The 20,786-nt window shown below is 48.1% G+C and overlaps 1 protein-coding gene across 1 annotated transcript in view; it reads left to right on the plus strand.

Moving 5' to 3' along the window:
- The window catches only part of ADSL (adenylosuccinate lyase), an 84,289-nt gene extending 66,062 nt beyond the window's left edge, over window positions 1–18,227 (plus strand). Inside the window, exons 12-13 of the mRNA XM_040407743.1 lie at window positions 7,192–7,368; window positions 18,087–18,227. Of these exons, the coding sequence (XP_040263677.1) occupies window positions 7,192–7,368; window positions 18,087–18,173 (264 nt within the window). The 3' untranslated portion in view covers window positions 18,174–18,227. The remainder of the gene's footprint in view (window positions 1–7,191; window positions 7,369–18,086) is intronic.
- The last annotated feature ends 2,559 nt before the right edge of the window (window positions 18,228–20,786 follow it).

A 20,786-nucleotide genomic window follows, 5' to 3' on the forward strand; every position in this document is an offset into this window, starting at 1 on the left:
ACGCGGTTCCCCCGTACCGTCCTCCGGTACCGCCCTGGGACCTGAACCTGGTTCTCTCAGCGCTCCAGGCTTCCCCTTTCGAGCCTCTGCGGACGGTTTCCTTGCGACTTCTGTCCTGCAAGGTTATTTTCCTTGTAGCCGTCACCTCTCTTCGGAGGGTGTCCGAATTGGCTGCACTCTCCTGTCTGGAACCTTTCCTAGTGTTCCACCAGGACAAGGTGGTTCTTCGTCCGGTCCCTTCCTTCCTTCCTAAGGTGGTCTCCGCCTTTCATCTGAACGAGGACATCGTTCTCCCCTCTTTGTGTCCTTCCCCTTCCCACCCGCGGGAGAGGAAGCTTCATCGCCTGGACGTTGTCAGGGCGCTCAAGATTTACCTGGAAGTAACCAGCTCTTTCAGGCATACTGACTCGCTCTTTGTGGTCCCGGAGGGGTCGCGCAGAGGGATGGCGGCATCCAAAGTTGCTATCGCCCGTTTTGTCAAGATGGCTGTTACTGAGGCTTATCTCGCCAAGGGCAAGGTTCCGCCCCTTGGTGTTACCGCTCACTCCACTAGAGCGGTCGGGGCTTCCTGGGCTCAGAGGAATCGGGCTTCTACGGAGCAGATTTGCAAGGCGGCCACTTGGTCCTCCTTGCACACCTTCACCAAGTTCTACAGGGTGCATACTCATGCGTCGGCTGACGCTGCTTTAGGCCGTCTGGTGTTGCAGGCGGCAGTTGATTGATGCCTCTGGTGTTGGTTGAGTTTGTTTCTGGTCCCTCCCTTCTGGGACTGCTCTGGAACGTCCCATGGTTTCCTGTGTCCCCCAAGGAATATGGGCGAGAAAAGGAGACTTTTGTATTACTTACCAGTAAAGTCTCTTTCTCGCCCAATTCCTTGGGGGACACAGGAAACCTTGGGTATAGCTCATCTCCATAGGAGGCGTGACACTAAGTGAAAGACTGTTAAGCCCCTCCTCCAGCAGCTATACCCTCAGCCTGGAGCGAGCGACTACCAGTTTTTTGCTTAGTGTCAAGGAGGCAAGACACTCTCTGCACTGCAGAGCTGTCTTTGCTAAAGATTTTATTTTTTCTCTTTTATTATTTTCAACTTTTTTTCCTTTTTTCAACAGGGACAACAGAGTCGCATTAGACCTCTCTGTTTTCCCGGGGTTGAGCTGCGCCAGTGCCGGTTATCCGCACTGCTGCCTCCCCCACAGAAGAAAAGGAGGACCAGGGCAGCCCAGCTCCCCTGCATCCCGCCAGCACAAGGGTCGCCCACCTGCAAGCCCCTCTCCAGCTCCCTGCCACTTCGGTGCCAGTGGCTGAAGGGGCGTCCCTGCTGGATGGACAGAGGGTGAAAACGTCGATGGTGAGGTGGCTGTGCAGCCGTTCTACCCCCTCCCCCCTCCCCCCCCCCCCCCCCGGTTAGGGCCTGATGCTGCTGTCCCCTCTGCCTGACCTTCATGTCAGTTACAAGTTACAGCTCTCTTAGCTGTGAGTCCTGCGGCTCCTTTGTGTGTGGGGCAAAAGCGGAGCGATGCTCGTGGGGGAGGGTTACAGCGCAGTTTTACCTCAGGTGCGGCGGCCGTGGGCCGCCTTTCGTTATCAGCTGCTGGATAGCAGGCACACGTGTACTGCGGCTGTGTTCAACTGTCGGCTGATATTCTGACAAGCGCACGCTCTTGTCCGGCCACTGGTGTGCGTTCGCCTCCACTTATATGGAAGTGAACGGGGGACATTATTCTGTGGGGTTTCGGCGGCATGTAATAATTTGAATCACGCGCGCGCGCGAGAAGTTTTATCGGTGGGCGGAGCTTCGTTCCGTTCCACTGTACATGTTAGGCTTCAGTCAAGGGGCGGACGTCTTTCTTCCCGCTCCTCACTAGCCCCGCCTCCTCTTCGTGCCTGCCTGCTCTCAGGACAGATTACCTCAGGGCTCTGAGGACCGCTGCTGTTGCCGCTGCTGTTGCCGCTGCTGTGCCGTCTGCTCCCACTGTGACCTGGTAGGACTGTTGACCCCTTCCAGCACTGCAGCCCTCTGGCCTGGACGTTTTTGTATATTACTTCCAGCCAACATGTCTGACCCCTCAGTGCCTGCTGGTCCTTGGTATCATACCTGCACCGCATGTAAGGCACCCCTTCCTCAAGGGCAGCCTGACCCGCATTGCTCGGCTTGCAAAGCCCCATTACAGGGTCCGCCATCTGCTGTGTCACCCCCTGGCCTCTTGGATCCCCCTGACTGGGCTAGATCCCTTTCCCAGGCTGTGGTCAGTCTCACTAATGTTGTGGGCCGCCTTGCAGATACATTGCCCTTACCGCAGCTGGATAATTCCCCTGCTGGGCCCTCCGGGTCCGCTACCTTAGCTGACCCGTCTGAGTCTCTCTCTCCAGGCGACACCTCCAGAGTCCGTCAACTCCAGAAGCGGTCCAGGGCGGAGCACCTATCATCCTCGGATGCTTCGGTATCACCCCCAAGGGTGCGCCCTCAGTCGGGTCCTTCCTCATTACAGGATATGCCCTCTGAAGGGGAACTAGCCGATTCTGATTGGGATATGGACTCGGCCTTGCCTTCAAAGCTGGCTTCTGCTGTGGGCCATCTTATTAACAATATCCGTGATACCTTTAAGATTCACGATGACCCTCCTAATTCTGAAAAGGCCAGTGTTTCCTTTTTTCGCCAAAAACAGGCGTCTGCGGTTTTTCCCCTCCACGCTGACTTCTCGTCGGTGGTTTCTAAGGCCTGGGCCCGTCCTGATGCCCGTTTTACCCCGCCTAAGAAGTTGGATATCTGTTATCCATTCCCGGCGGATTGCATTACAAACTGGGCGTCACCACCTAAAGTCGACCCCCCTGTGGCCCGTTTGTCCAAAAGCACGGCTATTCCCGTTGCAGATGGTTCTTCCTTACAATCCACGGAAGATCGCCGGATAGAGGCCATTACAAAGGGTATCTTTGCAGCCTCCGGTTCCGCCCTCAGGCCGGTCTTTGCCTCCGCTTGGGCTGGAAAAGCGGTTTCAGAATGGGCGTCTCAGCTGGATCAGGAGCTTGAATCCGACGTCCCTATTCAGGACCTCCGCGCTCTGGCCCAACTTATCGTTCAAGCCGGAAAATTTGTCTGTGAGGCATCCCTGGATGCGGGGGCTCTTATAGCCCGTTCATCTGCCCTGGCCGTTTCGGCTAGAAGGGAGCTTTGGTTAAAGGTTTGGACGGCGGACGCCACGTCAAAGCGGTCTCTTACTGGCCTTCCCTTCACTGGTTCTCGATTGTTCGGGGCCCGCTTGGATGAAATCATCTCTGAAGCCACGGGAGGGAAGAGTACACATCTTCCCCAATCAAGGACTAGGAGCACCACTCGAGGCCGTCCCACCTTTTCTCGCTTCAGGTCTTCCCGCAGAGCTCCCACACCTCGCACCACTTCAGGTCCATCCTCTAACCCTGTCCAAGACAGACGTAAGAAGCCTTTTTTTCGGACCCAGCCCTCCTGGCGCAAGTCACAGCCTGCTCGTCCTCCCGCGACCAAGCAGAACCCTACCTGAAGGTGCGCCCCCACCCACCCGGGTGGGGGGACGTCTCCTCCTGTTCAGGGACTTCTGGCAGACGCACGTCTCCGGCGCCTGGGCTCTCGAGGTGGTGTCTTCCGGGTACAAACTCGAGTTTGCGTCCCTCCCCCCAGTTCGGTTCTTTCGCTCCCGGGTTCCTCGAGATCCCCAAAGGGCGGCCGATTTCTTTACTGCCACTCGTACCCTTCTGGACAAGGGGGTCATCGCTCCGGTTCCTATGGAGGAAAGATTCAAAGGGTTCTATTCGAACCTTTTTGTGGTCCCCAAAAAGGAAGGCTCGGTTCGTCCCATTCTGGATTTAAAACGGTTAAACCGTTTCCTTCGTCTTCAGCGGTTCCGGATGGAGTCTCTCAGGTCGGTGGTGGCCTCTCTGGAAAAAGGGGAGTTCCTGGCCTCTATCGACATCCAGGACGCCTACCTTCATATTCCAATCGCTCGGTGTCATCAGTGCTTTCTGCGCTTTCCAGTGGGGTCCGACCACTACCAGTTCGTTGCCCTCCCCTTCGGGCTGGCGACAGCCCCTCGCGTTTTCACAAAGGTCCTAGCCCCTGTCCTCGCCTTACTTCGTTCCAGGGGAGTTTTTCTTCTTACATATTTGGACGATCTCCTTATCAAGGCACCCTCTCTGTCACTGACATCTGCCAGTGTGGACCTCTCGCTACAAACCTTACGCCGGTTCGGTTGGATTATCAATCTTCCCAAATCCGCTCTTGTTCCATCCAGGCAACTGATCTTTCTAGGGATGCTGCTGGATACAGATGCAGCGGAGGTTCGGCTTCCGTCAGAGAAGCGCCAGCTCCTTCATCGGTCGGTTCAGAGCCTTCTGAACCACCGCCGTCCTTCCTTCCGGTTCAGCATGCGGGTCTTGGGACAGATGGTATCCTGTTTCGAAGCAATCCCCTACGCGCAGTATCACTCCCGCACCTTTCAGACTGCCATTCTGTCCGCATGGGACAAGTCCCAGGAAAGTCTGGATCAGCACTTTCCCCTTCCCCCCCAGGTTCGCTCCTCTCTACTCTGGTGGTTACGGACCCCTCTCCAAGGGAAGTCCTTCCTACAGATAACTTGGTTGGTGATTACCACCGATGCCAGTCTGCGGGGTTGGGGGGGGAGTGTTTCCTCCTCGGTCCGTACAAGGCACTTGGTCTCCATCGGAGTCCAAACTGCCGATCAACGTTCTGGAGCTGAGGGCGATTCTCCTCTCACTCCGGCATTGGACTTCGCTGCTTCAGGGTCACCCTGTTCGTGTCCAATCGGACAATGCCACGGCTGTGGCATACATAAATCATCAAGGGGGCACTCGCAGCGCGGCAGCAATGAGGGAGGTGTCTCTAATCCTTTGCTGGGCGGAAGTTCATGTTCCAGCCATTTCGGCCATTTACATCCCGGGGGTGGACAATTGGGCGGCGGATTTCCTCAGCCGGACGACGATCGACCCGGGCGAGTGGTCTCTGCACCCCGACGTCTTCGAGTCTCTTTGCCTCCGTTGGGGTCGTCCGGACGTGGATCTCATGGCCTCCAGATTCAACCACAAGCTCCCCACCTTCATGGCCAGAACCAAGGATCCGGACGCTTACGGCGCGGACGCGCTCGTCCTTCCCTGGACGGAGTTCTCTCTCCTCTACGTTTTTCCGCCCCTGCCTCTTCTTCCACGAGTCCTTCGGAAGATCGCGGCGGAGGGCACGCCTGCGATCCTAATAGCCCCGGATTGGCCTCGTCGTCCTTGGTACGCCGACCTTATGTTGCTCCTGGCAGACGCCCCCTTGCCTCTGCCTCTAAGAGAAGACCTCCTCTCTCAAGGGCCGATCTTCCACCAGCATTTAGGGTCGCTACGTTTAGCGGCGTGGCTATTGAGACCGCGGTCCTAACGCGGCGGGGGTTTTCTGCTGACGTGGTCCGTACCATGATTCGTGCGCGTAAACCGGCATCGTCCAGGATTTATTACCGAACCTGGCGGGCCTATTTGAACTTCTGCGAGACCTTAGATGTTCATCCCCTTCGGTTTTCTCTCCCCACGATTTTATCCTTCTTGCAGTCTGGTCTGGACTTGGGTTTGGGTCTCAGTACCCTAAAGGGTCAGATCTCAGCGCTTTCGATCCTTTTTCAGCGACCTCTGGCTCCGCTCGGTCCAGTTAAGACTTTTCTGCAGGGGGTTGCTCACTATGCTCCCCCGTATCGCGCTCCCGTTCCATCTTGGGATCTTAATGTTGTGCTGACGGCTCTCCAATCTTCTCCTTTCGAGCCTTTGCGCAGGGTTTCCCTTCGCTTGTTGTCTTGCAAAGTTTTTTTCCTCGTAGCCATCACGTCTCTTCGGCGTGTGTCTGAATTGGCGGCACTTTCTTGCGTAGAACCCCTCTTGGTTTTTCACCAGGACAAGGTGGTTCTCCGCCCGGTTCCGGATTTCCTTCCGAAGGTGGTGTCCGCTTTTCACCTGAATGAAGATATTATCCTTCCTTCTCTGTGCCCGTCCCCGTCTCATCCTCGGGAACGGGATCTTCACCGTCTGGATGTTGTTAGGGCTCTGAGGATCTACTTGGATGTAACTAGACCCTTTCGGCGCTCGGATTCTCTATTTGTGGTTCCGGAGGGTCCGCGCAGGGGGCTGGCGGCATCTAAAGTGGTTATTGCCCGCTTCATCAAGATGGCTATTGCTGAGGCTTACAGTGCTAAGGGCAGGGAACCGCCCTTTGGTGTTACCGCTCATTCTACCAGAGCGGTCGGGGCTTCCTGGGCTCAGCGAAATCGAGCTTCGGCTGAACAATTGTGTAAGGCGGCCACCTGGTCTTCTTTGCACACTTTCACCAAGTTCTACAAGGTGAACACTTATGCATCGGCGGATGCTGCTTTGGGCCGCCTGGTCTTGCAGGCGGCGGTGCCTTAATGCCTATGGTGCTTTAATTCACTTTGGGTTGTGGTCCCTCCCTATTTGTGGACTGCTTTTGAACGTCCCAAGGTTTCCTGTGTCCCCCAAGGAATTGGGCGAGAAAACAAGATTTTTGTATAACTTACCAGTAAAATCTCTTTCTCGCTCTTCCTTGGGGGACACAGCACCCACCCATTGTTTTGGTTGCCCTGACGGGAGTTTTGACTTGTTGGTGTTAATTTGGTTGATCCTTGCCTTTGTTTTAACTACTTGGGCACATAACTGGTAGTCGCTCGCTCCAGGCTGAGGGTATAGCTGCTGGAGGAGGGGCTTAACAGTCTTTCACTTAGTGTCACGCCTCCTATGGAGATGAGCTATACCCAAGGTTTCCTGTGTCCCCCAAGGAAGAGCGAGAAAGAGATTTTACTGGTAAGTTATACAAAAATCTCGTTTTCTCGCTCTTCCTTGGGGGACACAGCACCCGCCCTTCATTTGGGTTACAGTTGTGGTTCCGGCTTGGTTGCCCCCGTTGGGGCTCGACAGTTCTTTTTCCGGTTGGTGGTTATATTTCACTACTTGGACACGCAACTGGCAGTCTCTTCTCCAGGCTGAAGGGTATAGCTGATGGAGGAGGGGCTTACAGCTTTCACTTAGTGTCACGCCTCCTAGGGAGCAGAGCTATACCCATGGTTTCCTGTGTCCCCCAAGGAAGAGCGAGAAAGAGACTTTACTGGTAAGTAATACAAAAGTCTCCTTTTTAAACCCTTCCTATGTTTCTCTCTGTCTTAGGACTGCCATGAGCGTATCAGGGTGCTGTCTCAACAAGCTGCTGCTGTAGTAAAACAGGAAGGTGGTGACAATGACCTGATCAGCAGGATCCGATCTGACCCCTACTTTGCTCCAATTCATGGACAACTAGAACTACTGCTGGATCCAAAATCTTTTATTGGGAGGGCTCCTCAACAGGTGAGATCAATATAACAGATGGTATCAATACATTTAGTAATGAAAAAATGGCTGGCTCACAGTAATTTGCATGTACTTTTACTAAATCTTACACATAATAATATAAAATCCAATACATAAAAAAAACAGCCTTTACATTTACATAAATAACTAAAAAACAAAGTTCATATAATCTATTTCATAAACACGGTCCCTTTTTAATGCGGCGTTCGCATATACAGTACAGACCAAAAGTTTGGACACCCCTTCTCATTCAAAGAGTTTTCTTTATTTTCATGACAATGAAAAATAGATTTACACTGAAGGCATCAAAACTATGAATTAACACGTGGAATTATATACATAACAAACAAGTGTGAAACAACTGAAAATATGTCATATTCTAGGTTCTTCAAAGTAGCCACCTTTTGCTTTGATTACTGCTTTGCGCACACTTGGCATTCTCTTGATGAGCTTCAAGAGGTAGACCCCTGAAATGGTTTTCACTTCTCAGGTGTGCCCTGTCAGGTTTAATAAGTGGGATTTCTTGCCTTATAAATGGGGTTGGGACCATCAGTTGCGTTGAGGAGAAGTCAGGTGGATACACAGCTGATAGTCCTACTGAATAGACTGTTAGCTGCTTTTTTTCTTGCCATAATACAAATTCTAACAGTCTATTCAGTTTATATTTCATGCACACATATTGTGATAGTGGGATGTTTACTCAGTCCACAATTGATTTCACCAACATTTGGTATATTATGTTACTCACGATCATGATCTACCTGCGCTGTTTTTCCTCTAGCCTCCTATCGTGATGTCTTGATTTGTGCAGCTCCTTGTTGCACGTCTCCTGGCGCAAGCGTTCTAGACCCGCTAGGACACCAATAGCTATCCAAAGTCTTGCTTTGCCGTGACACTAATAGATCTCTATCCACACTGCCCGTTCAGGAACCACCACCAGACGCGTTTTGGAACCGGTAGTTCCTTCCTCAGTGATGCAAAAAGTGATGAATGAATACTGGGACCTAACTTTCGGGTTTTTAAAGGGAACCTGTCATCAACTTTATGCAGCCCGTACTAATGGCAGCATAAAGTAGACAGGTGAGTTGATTTCAGCGGTCTGTCATTTAAAAGTAAGTGGTTGCTGAGAACCGACATCACAATCATTGCAGACTGGGCCTGGAAAAGAGTCCCGGCCACCTGAGAAGAGTCCTGGTTATTCATAAGTCCTGCTCTCCTGCTGATGACGGACAGTCTTCTACCTAGTTGTCTCCCTTTCTCTCTAGGAGGGAACTGCCAGTCATCAGCAGATGGGTTAGAGAGCAGGAGATTATGAATAACCATGACTCTTCTCAGGTAGATTTGACTCTTTTTCCATTCCTGGGCTGCAATGATTATGATGCCGGTTCTCAGCAACCACTTACTTTTAGCTCATAAGTGACACACCGCTGAAATCAGCATTTTTGTCACTATTTTATGCTGCCTTCAGTGAGGTCCGCATAAAGTTGATATCAGGTTCCCTTTAAACCATTTTGGGTGGGATCTAATTACTGGACCAGATCATCATGAGAACAATCTCTTATGGGTGCTGCTATTATCAGCTGTTAACTCATCGGTATCAATTCGCATTGTGCGTTTTGTTAACCTGCCCCGTTACATTAATAGAGGTTATCCTCCCTTTCTAACCTTTTTTAACATCATTATAGAGAAAAGAGGAAGAAATAACAGAGGACAACAAAGAAAAGATAAATAAAAAATAAGGATATAAATAAATAAAAATAGTGAGAATAATGTGAGAGTTGCTAGAAGTAGTGAGGGGAAAGTCACAGGAAGAGTCAGTGCGCTGGTATACAGCCTGGCACTGACACCTCGTGTGTTCTGTCCCCCCAACCAATTTACAAGAACCCAAAAATCTCCAGTTCTGCATGGAGTCCATTTGGTATCAAGGATCCAAATTCATATATTTTCTTCGATTCGCATCTAGACATCCGGAAATAGTCACCCCCCTCCAATTTTCACCAACTGATTCAATTGCCATAAATTTCAAACCCATTGGCTTACTGGCATGATGTATTCTAAAATGATTGGATAATGTATGTTAATGTGTTCAGCAACTCAGGTTTTAAGGGCCCTCTTTGTTCTCCCTATATATTGTTTTTGACACGGGCATTCTATTAAATTACCGATTTACTATTACATGCGAGCATTTCCTTTATTATCCTATTTTTATTATTCCTAACTGTTGGTGCGATTTGTAGGCCCAAATTAGGTGCCCGAGTGTATACTACTGGGGGCTGGGTAAAATACTGGGCCCCGTAATCCCTACCCAGCCCCCAGTAGTATACACTCGGGCACCTAATTTGGGCCTACAAATAGCACCAACAGTTAGGAATAATAAAAATAAAGTAACTCTAAATAATTGGATGACCCTAAATGGCTTCTATAGATGTGGTCGATGTCAAAATTGCAAACAAACCAATTTTCAAAGAGAAACTAGTATAATAAAATCTACAACAAACCATTTTAAATTGGAAATAAAGGAAATGCTCGCATGTAATAGTAAATCTGTCATTTTATTAGAATGCCCGTGCCAAAAAGAATATATACAGTTGCAAGAAAAAGTATGTGAACCCTTTGGAATGATATGGATTTCTGCACAAATTGGTCATAAAATGTGATCTGATCTTCATCTTAGTCACAACAATAGACAATCACAGTCTGCCTAAACTAATAACACACAAAGAATTAAATGTTACCATGTTTTTATTGAACACACCATGTAAACATTGACAGTGCAGGTGTAAAAAGTATGTGAACCCCTAGACTAATGACATCTCTAGGAGCTATTTGGAGTGAGGTGTCAGCCAACTGGAGTCCAATCAATGAGATGAGATTGGAGGTGTTGGTTACAGCTGCCCTGCCCTATAAAAAACACACACCAGTTCTGGGTTTGGTTTTCTCAAGAAGCATTGCCTGATGTGAATGATGACTCGCACAAAAGAGCTCTCAAAAGACCTACAATTAAGAATTTGTTGACTTGCATAAAGCTGGAAAGGGTTATAAAAGTATCTCCAAAAGCCTTGCTGTTCATCAGTCCACAGTAAGACAAATTGTCTATAAATGGAGAAAGTTCAGCACTGCTGCTACTCTCCCTAGGAGTGACCGTCCTGTAAAGATGACTGCAAGAGCACAGCGCAGACTGCTCAATGAGGTGAAGAAGAATCCTAGAGTGTCAGCTAAAGACTTACAAAAGTCTCTGGCATATGCTAACATCCTTGTCTACGATACGTAAAACACTAAACAAGAATGGATTTCATGGGAGGATACCACAGAGGAAGCCACTGCTGTCCGAAAAAAACATTGCTGCACGTTTACAGTTTGCACAAGAGGACCTGAATGTTCTACAGCAGTACTGACTAAATATTCTGTGGACAGATGAAACCAAAGTTGAGTTGTTTGTAAGAAACACACAACACTATGTGTGGAGAAAGAGGCACAGCACACCATCATCAAAACCTCATCCCAACTGTGAAGTATGGTGGTGGGGGCATCATGGTTTGGGGCTGATTTGCTGCGTCAGGGCCTGGACAGATTGCTATCATTGAAGGAAAAATGAATTCCCAAGTTTATCAAGACATTTTGCAGGAGAACTTAAGGCCATCTGTCCACCAGCTGAAGCTCAACAGAAGATGGGTGTTGCAACAGGACAACGACCCAAAACATAGAAGTAAATCAACAGAATGGCTTAAACAGAAGAAAATACGCCTTCTGGAGTGGCCCAGTCAGAGTCCTGACCTCAACCTGATTGAGATTCACACCAGACATCCCAAGAATATTGCTGAACTGAAACAGTTCTGTAAAGAGGAATGGTCAAGAATTACTCCTGACCGTTGTGCACGTCTGATCTGCAACTACAGGAAACGTTTGGTTGAAGTTATTGCTGCCAAAGTAGGTTCAACCAGTTATTAAATCCAAGGGTTCACATACTTTTTTCCACCTGCACTGACTGTTTACATGGTGTGTTCAATAAAAACATGGTAACATTTAATTCTGTGTGTTATTAGTTTAAGCAGACTGTGATTGTCTATTGTTGTGACTTAGATGAAGATCAGATCACATTTTATGACCAATTTGTGCAGAAATCCATATCATTCCAACGGGTTCACATACTTTTTCTTGCAACTGTAGAGAGAACAAAGAGGGCCCTTAAAACAAGAGTTGCTGAACACTTTAATAACATCAAAAAGGGATATGAGAAACATACATTATCCAATCATTTTAGAATACATCATGCCATTAAGCCAATGGGTTTGAAATTTATGGCAATTGAATCAGTTGGTGAAAATTGGAGGGGGGTGATTTTATTTCCCGGATGTCTAGATGCGAATCAAAGGAAATATATGAATTTGGATCCTTAATGCCAAAGAGACTCCATGCAGAACTGGAGATTTTTGGGTTCTTGTAAATGGGTTGGGGGGACAGAACACACGAGGTGTCAGTGCCAGGCTGTATACCAGCGCACTGACTCTTCCTGTGACTTTCCCCTCACTACTTCTAGCAACTCTCACATTATTCTCACTATTTTTTTATTTACATCCTTATTTTTTATTTATCTTTTCTTTGTTGTCCTCTGTTATTTCTTCCTCTTTTCTCTATAATAATGTTAAAAAAAAAAAAAAAAAGGTTAGAAGGGGAGGATAACCTCCTATTAATGTAACGGGGCAGGTTAACAAAATGCACAATGCGAATTGGTACCTATGAATTAACAGCTGGTAATAGCAGCACCCATAAGAGTGTTCTAATGGGGGGCGTGGCTAACTGCCGGCATGACCGCACGCACTTGAGAGCGGCTCCGGTCCCTGGTATCAATCCTGACTAATCCTGCCAAGCTGCATTCCTCAGACTCAGAGTGGCAAGTGCAGAGGAGACGGAGGAAACCCAGGAACCAAGATATGGGTCCCAGCAAGGCGCAGACCGCGGCCGACAAACTTAAAGAATATGCCCGCCAGGAAAACCAACATGGCGCCGCGGCTCCCGCCACTCCACGTGCAGCGGTGACGCGCGGACAGGCCGCGCAGCAGATAGAAACTGATGAGGCTGGAGAACCGGAGATAACGCTGAAAGCGGTCTCTGAGCAGCTCCTCACAGCGATCTCCTCCTGCCAATCCTCCCTTACCTGCAAAATTGAGGAGGTGCGTGTCGACCTGGGCCTGTTGAGGCAAGACGTGCAACAGCTGAGGGAAAGAGTTAAACACACTGAAGACCGGGTGTCGGAGCTGGAGGATTACACCAGGCCGCTGGATTCGAGGCTGACGGAGGTGGAAAGAGCCGTTGGATTATGGAGGCAGAAATGCGACGACCTGGAGAACCGGGCCCGACGCAATAATGTAAGAATCCTGGGGATGCCAGAGAGAGCGGAGGGGAGAGATCCTGCCAGCTTTTTGGAGCTTTGGTTTAAGGCCCAGTTCCCTACAGCCACATTCTCAGCGGCCTATGCAGTTGAAAGGGCGCACAGAGTACCGGCCAGACCACCACCTCCAGGCGCACCGCCAAGGCCCCTGCTCGCCCGTCTATTAAATTGGAAGGATCGAGATTTAATTCTTAGCCAAGCAAGGAGCAAAGGTGTATTGATGCACGAAAACACCAACGTGTCACTTTTTCCGGACTTCTCTGCGGATTTGCAGAAAAAGAGGGCCACCTTCGTCTTGGTCAAGAGACGCCTCAGGGAATTAAATTTGCAATACTCGATGGCCTACCCAGCGCGACTACGCGTAGTGGATGGCGAACGGCCGATATTTTTCACCGACCCAAAGGAGGCTGAGGACTGGGTTGCTAGACGTCCAAGAATGCACTGATCTGAAACACTGGGACTGAGTTGCAAGTATTACTGAGTTCTGGAAAGGCACTTTATAGAGGCCTTGTCACTGAGTGGTTTATCCTTATTATATGGTGCAATATTTAGCTTTACCTGAATGCAATATGCTTACCTGAATGCAATACGGTGCTCTTTCAGATAGCAGATCATTGTAAGCATGGTTATAGTCCTACTGCAGATGTTGATTCATAGGCTGTCTGAATATGAGTGTCTGCACCTATTGAGGCTTAGATGCACCTGCAGCTATGAAACTTACATTGACCAGGGAATGCTCGGCTACCTGTGCGGGCATAACATCTTCACCCCGCACTGGTCTCCGAATATAGATTGTCACCTAGTTAATACTATGATGCATGCACTGGATGTTTGCTCAGAGGTATTAGAAGTTTACCTGTTATGTTATATGTTTGGTAAGTTGTTGAAAGCATGGTCACATCAATTATGCATCAGTAGTGTGGGAGGAGGGCGAACTATTAAAATGGGTGAGGTTATTCCACAAGGGCCGGATGACATCCTGTACTACTGGAAGGATAACTTTAAGATTGTACTATGGGACCTCTAGTAGTGATGTCCTGGAATGTGAGGGGACTTGGAAATCCGAATAAAAGGATAGCGGTGTTCTCGCATGTACGACGTTATAGCCCTCACATTTTGGGACTTCAAGAGACTCATCTGACGGCTGACACTGGGCACAGAATTGTAAAACAGTGGGTCCAGTGGTCACTTCAGTCATATGGCTCATCAAATTCTAGAGGCGCGGCTATATTAGTGCGCAAGGGCCTCCTGTGGGAACCGCAGCAGTCAGTTGCTGATCCGGAGGGACAATATATACTGGCGTATGGCTTTATTGACCACATCCCGTATGTAATAATTAACATATATAATCCCCCCCCGGCGAGTATTTCACTCCTTCATGTTATCCTGGGGTTTGCGGCGCAATATCCCTCAGCCCGGCTGATTTGCATGGGAGACTTTAATATGGTAATGCAGGAAGAGGTAGATAGATTTAGACCGCCTGAAGGGAGGGAGACTGGGGTCCACTCGACGACCACTCTGTTTAGAATTGCTGCAGAAATGGGATGGATAGATATTTGGAGGATTAGAAACCCGCAGTTGAGGGAATACTCCTGTTTCACTCCCGCTAGGGGGGCACTCTCGAGAATTGACTATGTCCTGGGAAATGCTGCTAGTTATACTGACTTGATTGCAATTAACTATGAGTCGCGGGGACCCTCAGATCATGCTGCGGTTGTGGCATGTTTTGACACTCCCGGGATTGCATCTAGAGGGGGGAAGATGAGAATACATCCCTTCTGGCTCTCTTTATTGACAAAAAATGATAGAATCCCCGATCAGCTGAGAGTATTCCTGGATGTGCAGGGAGATGAAACAGAGGAATTGTTATTGTGGGACACCCTGAAGGCCTTCCTGAGGGGATGTCTGAAGTCCTCAATATCCTATGTAAAAAAGGACACGTCCCGCCAGGAAGTAGAATTGCATAATAAATGTAGGGAGGCGGAGGTATTGTTCTGTTCGGACCCCACAGAAGGGAATAGGATAGAGTGGATGACTAGAGGAAGGGAGTATATGATGCATCTTAAGGAGAAAAGTGAACGCAAAATGTTCTTTATGAAGCAACAGTCATTTGAATCTGGTGATAGAGCGGGTAAGCTTTTAGCTCAGATTGCTAGAGCCAACCAGTCCCCCCCCCCCGGTACTTCGAATTCTGAACCCTGAGGGACAATTGGTGGAATCCGGGCAGAGAATACTTGACGCTTTCAAACGGTTTTATCAATCGCTGTACAGCACAGCAGCTAACTACACGGAGAGGGAGTTAAGTGATTATGTTTCAGAGGTGGAACACCCTAAGCTCAGTGCGGCGGAAGTGACCCTCCTGGACAAGGATATAACTCTGGAAGAAATTCAGCTAGCCATGCATGACATACCAACTGGGAAAGCACCGGGCCCGGATGGGATCCCGATTGAAGTTTATTCTAGATACAGTGAAACTCTTAGCCCCCAACTCCTTAAGCTGTACTCAGCATCATTCCAGCGTCACCAACTGCCCGAGACCTTATATGATGCAACTATTGTTGTTATATTAAAGCCAGACAAGGATCCAACTGTATGTGGCTCTTACAGGCCGATTTCGTTGCTTAATTTAGACTACAAAATTCTAACCAGATTATTAGCCTCTCGTTTAAATAAAGTAATAACGTCTATAGTACACCAGGATCAGGCGGGATTCATGCCGGGGAGGACCACCTCTGACAATATCAGGAGAGCTCAGGTTATTGCTCAGGTAGGAGTGGCGGAGGGGCGTGAATGGGCCATGGCATCACTTGACACGGCTAAGGCCTTTGACTCTGTGGAGTGGCCTTTCCTGTTGCGGATCCTTAAGGAATTCGGGTTTGGCCCAGGGTTCATAAGATGGGTTGAGATACTGTACCAGAGACCTAAGGCAAATATACTAGTAAATGGCACCATGTCAGATTCATTTACTCTGCATAGAGGTACTAGACAAGGCTGCCCCCTCTCCCCCCTTTTGTTTGCGGTGGTAATCGAACATTTGGCATTAAGAGTGAGGCAGGACAGGTCCTTCATGGGGATCTCTAGAGGAGACAGAGAGGAGAAGATAGGCTTATATGCAGATGATCTCCTTCTGTTTATGGACGAGCCTGAGCTGACTCTGCCCAGAGCAATTGAGGTAATAGGGAAATTTGGCACATACTCGGGCTTGCTCATAAACTGGACGAAGTCAGCTATTATGCCTCTTTGGGATCATGGGTGGCCGGAGAGTATACATAATTTACCGGTAGTGGACCAGTTTAAGTATCTTGGCATCGTGATCACAAGGGACCCTGGCGTGTCTGTGACGAGAAATATAGAACCGATAGAGTCCTTATTTATTGATAAATTTAAAACTTGGAAGGCATTACCGATTTCGGTGATGGGGAGATTGAACCTAGTTAAAATGATTCTGCTCCCCAAGGGCCTGTATCTCCTGTCACATGCATGCGCCCCGGTACCAAAGGCCTTCTTTGACAGGCTGCACTCCCTGATAACGGCGTTTGTGTGGGGAAAGGCTAGGAGGAAGCTCTCGCAGAAAGTATTACAGAGGTCTAAGACGAGGGGGGGAGCGGCTCTACCCGATTTTTTTCTATATTACTTAGCCGGCCAGTTGAAATATATAGCGGCATGGGTCAAACAGGGAGAACTACCAGGACCGGAATATTGGTTGAGGGAATATCTTAATCTTTCTAATCTGTGGCCTGTCTTGGAGTCCCCAAGTACAGTATCCAGGAGACTACTTCCTGCGCATAGACTGGCTAACCAAATATGGAAAGCAGCCAAATTAAATTCGTATGCAGATTTACCAGATGCAATCCCGCTCTGGGACAATCCCATGTGGCCGCACTTGGAAACATTAGAGGGTGCAGGGATATGGAAGGGATGCGGAGTGTTGACATTAGCAGAGCTGTATGAAGAGGGTGTATTACGAACTTTGCAACAACTACAGGAGAAATTTGAGATTCCCCACTCTTTGTTTTTTCGGTACCTTCAGTTACGGCACGCCCTAAATGATCAGTTTAGAGGGACAGGTCGCAGTATTTCCAAATATCCTCTGATAGGGGTGCTCAGATCGCAGGGACCTAAGGGCATTATCTCTATACTGTACACATATTTACTAGGTGATCGCATGATTCTTCAGCCATTGGAAGTAGAAGCGAAATGGAAGGTTAATATCCCAACTCTTGATGCTGAAGAATGGGAGGAGGCTATGTTGGTACCCACTAAGGTTTCCCCGTCGGTAAATAATAAACTGATACAATTATTCATATTGCATAGGAGCTACTTAACCCCCCTCAGGCTCTATAAGATGGGGAGACTGCCTAGCAGCAGTTGCCATAGATGTCAAGAAGGGAGCGCTGATTTCTGGCACTTGATATGGGGATGTAGACACTTACAAGTATTTTGGAATAAGGTTTTAGAGATTCTGTCTACGATAGTGCCTGTATCGATAGGAGCCTGCCCAAAAATATGTATCCTAGGGATATTAGAGGAGGAACAGTGGACACATCACCAGAGAATATTCCTAGGGGAAGCCCTCTTCCTGGCTAGGAAGGCTGTAGCATTGAGGTGGATGGCGGATAGAGTCCCCACAGTGAACCAATGGAAGACCTTGATGAACCATGCAATGAATATGGAAAAAGTAGTATATATACATAGAAAATGCCCAGGGAAATTTCAGAAAGTGTGGGGAGAGTGGTGCTCTTCAAATCATTCCTTGCAACCTGTGCACTTGCACTCTGTGTCGGAGGATAGCATTGCATTAAATGTCTAAACACTAGAAAGTAGATATGCTGTATTGTTTGATGCCAAGTAGCGAAATATTGCTGATAACCACCTGACACATTATGTATCACGACTGTACTATGTGGAGCTGGAGACCCCCCTGCGTGGGGTGTTAATGCTCCAAAATATGCTGAACCATGCTTATTGTTAATTTTCAATAAAACGAGTTTAAAAAAAAAGAGTGTTCTAATGATGATCCGGTCCAGTAATTGGATCCCACCCAAAATGGTTTAAAACCTGAACGTTGGGTCATAGTATTCATCACTTTTTGCATCACTGAGGATGGAACTACCGGTTACAAAACGCGTCTGGTGGAGGTTCCTGAACGGGCATTGTGGCTAGAGATCTATTAGTGTCACGGCAAAGCAGGACTTCGGATAGCTGTTGGTGTAAGAGTAGGCATGTAGGACCAGAAGCATGGCTCTATAAGATTTATGAACTGTGGGACAAGTTTCCGATCTGGATATTCACAACGTAATGGATGCTTTACCCTATCTTTTGCTAGGTGGTGAGGTTTTTAAAGGAAGAGGCAATTCCGCTGCTGACTCCCTACCAAAATAAAATGGATGTGAAGATTGAGCTGGACCTTTGATATGTGCCAAGATGAGAGATATATTTATTTTGGAAATAAAAATAAAAAATGGATAAATCTGAGTGATCCTTTTTGGCGAATCCGGTTCTTCAGATGTATTGCCTGCTACTATTTTAGGATTTATGTTTCTATTGTGCTTCCTGTGCTGCAACTTCCTTGATATTTACGTCACAACCTTAAGACCATTTTTTCCATTTCACCACCATGACAGCACACATGAGAGAGATTGACCCCTGACCTCTGTAGGGGCAGGAACAGAGAGGTTAAATTGACCCCTCCCACCACCATACACCAGTGTGTTCCTGTCCCTACAGTGGCCAGGATGGAGAAAGTCCTCTCTGCCAGTTAGGGAGGTGAAACATATTGTGTACCCCTTATTTTTTATTTTCAGTGTACCTGGGAGCTACATCGGGAGCTCGGCGCTTCCCTTGCGGTCATCTCGTTCTGGGTACGTCCCCTGCTCTCCGGAGGCGCATGCCGAAGCTGACAGTGAGACGGCAGGGTCACGCTCCCTGTTAAGGTCCATTCACACATCCGTGTGTGTTTTGCGGATCTTCAAAACACCGACAGCAGCAATGTGCGTTCCGCATTTTGCGGACCGCACATTGCCGGCACTAAGAGAATATGCCTATTCTTGTCCGCTATTGCGGACAAGAATAGGACATGTTCTATTTTTTTCAGGATCGGAAGTGCGGGTCCGCAATTCTGGAACGGGGTCTGCAATTCCGTTCCGAAAAATGCGGAATGGAATTGCGGATGTGTGAATGGACCCTTAATCAGGAGCCTGCCCTGCGGCTGCCACGAGCCTCCTATCTCCTAGTGAGATCAGCTGGCCGAGACGCAAGAGGCCGCACGTGTGTGGGCGTCTGACGTCACTTCCGGGTCAAGGAGTATACCCGAAAGTGACTTTATCTCAGGCGGGGGATTTAAAATAAGCTCCGTTCCTTGCCGACACAGCCGCATCATGTCGGACCAGGAGCTACAGCAGCCCAAAGAGCATGACGCTCCAACGCTACAAACTGTGAGTGTACACTTTTGTGTAGTGGCAGCAGACCCACCAAGGGAAAAGGTCTATAGTGGGGATTATAGGAGGTGGTTTAGTTAACTCCTATGGAATGCCTCCCCTTGGGCTGGTACCCCACATTTCAATGTATACCGCACTTTCTGTTGATGTACTATACATTGAATCCTGCATTGATATAGTTGCTCTCTCATAGGTCTCTAAATAAACCTTGAAGAAACCCAGGAAGACTGAGATGCATCCAATGCTGTGCTAAACTTCCTGATAAATATACTAAAAAGCTCTAAGGAGTGTATTACAAAAATTGTGAGAGATTAACAGCCGTCTATCATGCAGGAATTCAAGTCTATGATCCAAGAGGAAGTTAATCTTCATTGGCATCCTTTCGCGAAGAAGCCCTTGCAGCACCTCCGCCAAAAATTGATAGATATATCCTCCTCAGACTCTGACTGGTTGGAGGACGAGGCTTCCTCATTTAAAAGAGATGAAGACGAGTATCCCTTATTGGAAGGGGAAATAACAGATGAATCAAAAAAAAAAATTTTCTCCATAGCGGAGATGAATGACCTTTTTTAAATGCGGTTAGAGACACTATGGGAGTAGAGGATGTCCAAAAACCTCACTCAATTCAGGAGGAGATGTTTGGGGGATTAAAAACTAAATGTATTAAAGAAATGATTATGGACGAGTGGGCATCCCCTGAGGAAAAAATCTGGCATTTCTAAAGAATTCAAAAACAGGTTATTAGATCCCACTGAATTTAAGGTGTTTGACGAAATACCTAGAATTGACATCCAGGTAGCAATGGTAAATAAAAAAAAAAACCTTCTACCTTTTGAAGATTCTTCCCAATTAAGATACCATGGAAAGAAAAGCGGATAGCCTTCTGATGAAGTCTTGGGAAGCGGCAATGTATTGCCTCAAAACTAATATCACCGCAACCTCAGTGGCTAGGTCGATGTATCTCTGGTTGAATGAACTAGAGAGACATCTAATTAATAAAACATCGCAAGAATAGATATTAGATTCAATACCATTATTGAAATCAGTGACAGGCTTCCTAGCTGATACTTCAGCAGAAACTATATATTTAATTCAGCTATAGCTCTGAATTAAATATACGCTGGACTCCAATCAGCTCATTAGCATGCGGCATCTTTGTGTGTATATTATGCGGTAACCATCTGTCACACCAGTAAGTGAATACATCTAAGGAACTTTTTAGTAGTTAATGATTGTAAATAATTAGTTAGATTTATAATCAAATATCCACATGACAGGTTCCCTTTAAGGCCATCTGTCCACCAGCTGAAGCTCAACAGAAGATGGGTGTTGCAACAGGACAACGACCCAAAGCATAGAAGTAAATCAACAGAATGGCTTAGGCTACTTTCACACTAGCGTTCGGGGCTCCGCTTGTGAGTTCCCTTTGAAGGCTCTCACAAGCGGCCCCGAACGGATCCATCCAGTCCTAATGCATTCTGAGTGGATGCGGATCCGCTCAGAATTCATCAGTCTGGCACCGTTTGGCCTCCGTTGCGCTCAGCAGGCGGACACCTGAACGCAGCTTGCAGCGTTCGGGTGTCCGCCTG

This window comes from Bufo bufo, chromosome 9, assembly GCF_905171765.1.
Source record: "Bufo bufo chromosome 9, aBufBuf1.1, whole genome shotgun sequence".
Classification (NCBI taxonomy): Eukaryota; Metazoa; Chordata; class Amphibia; order Anura; family Bufonidae; genus Bufo; species Bufo bufo.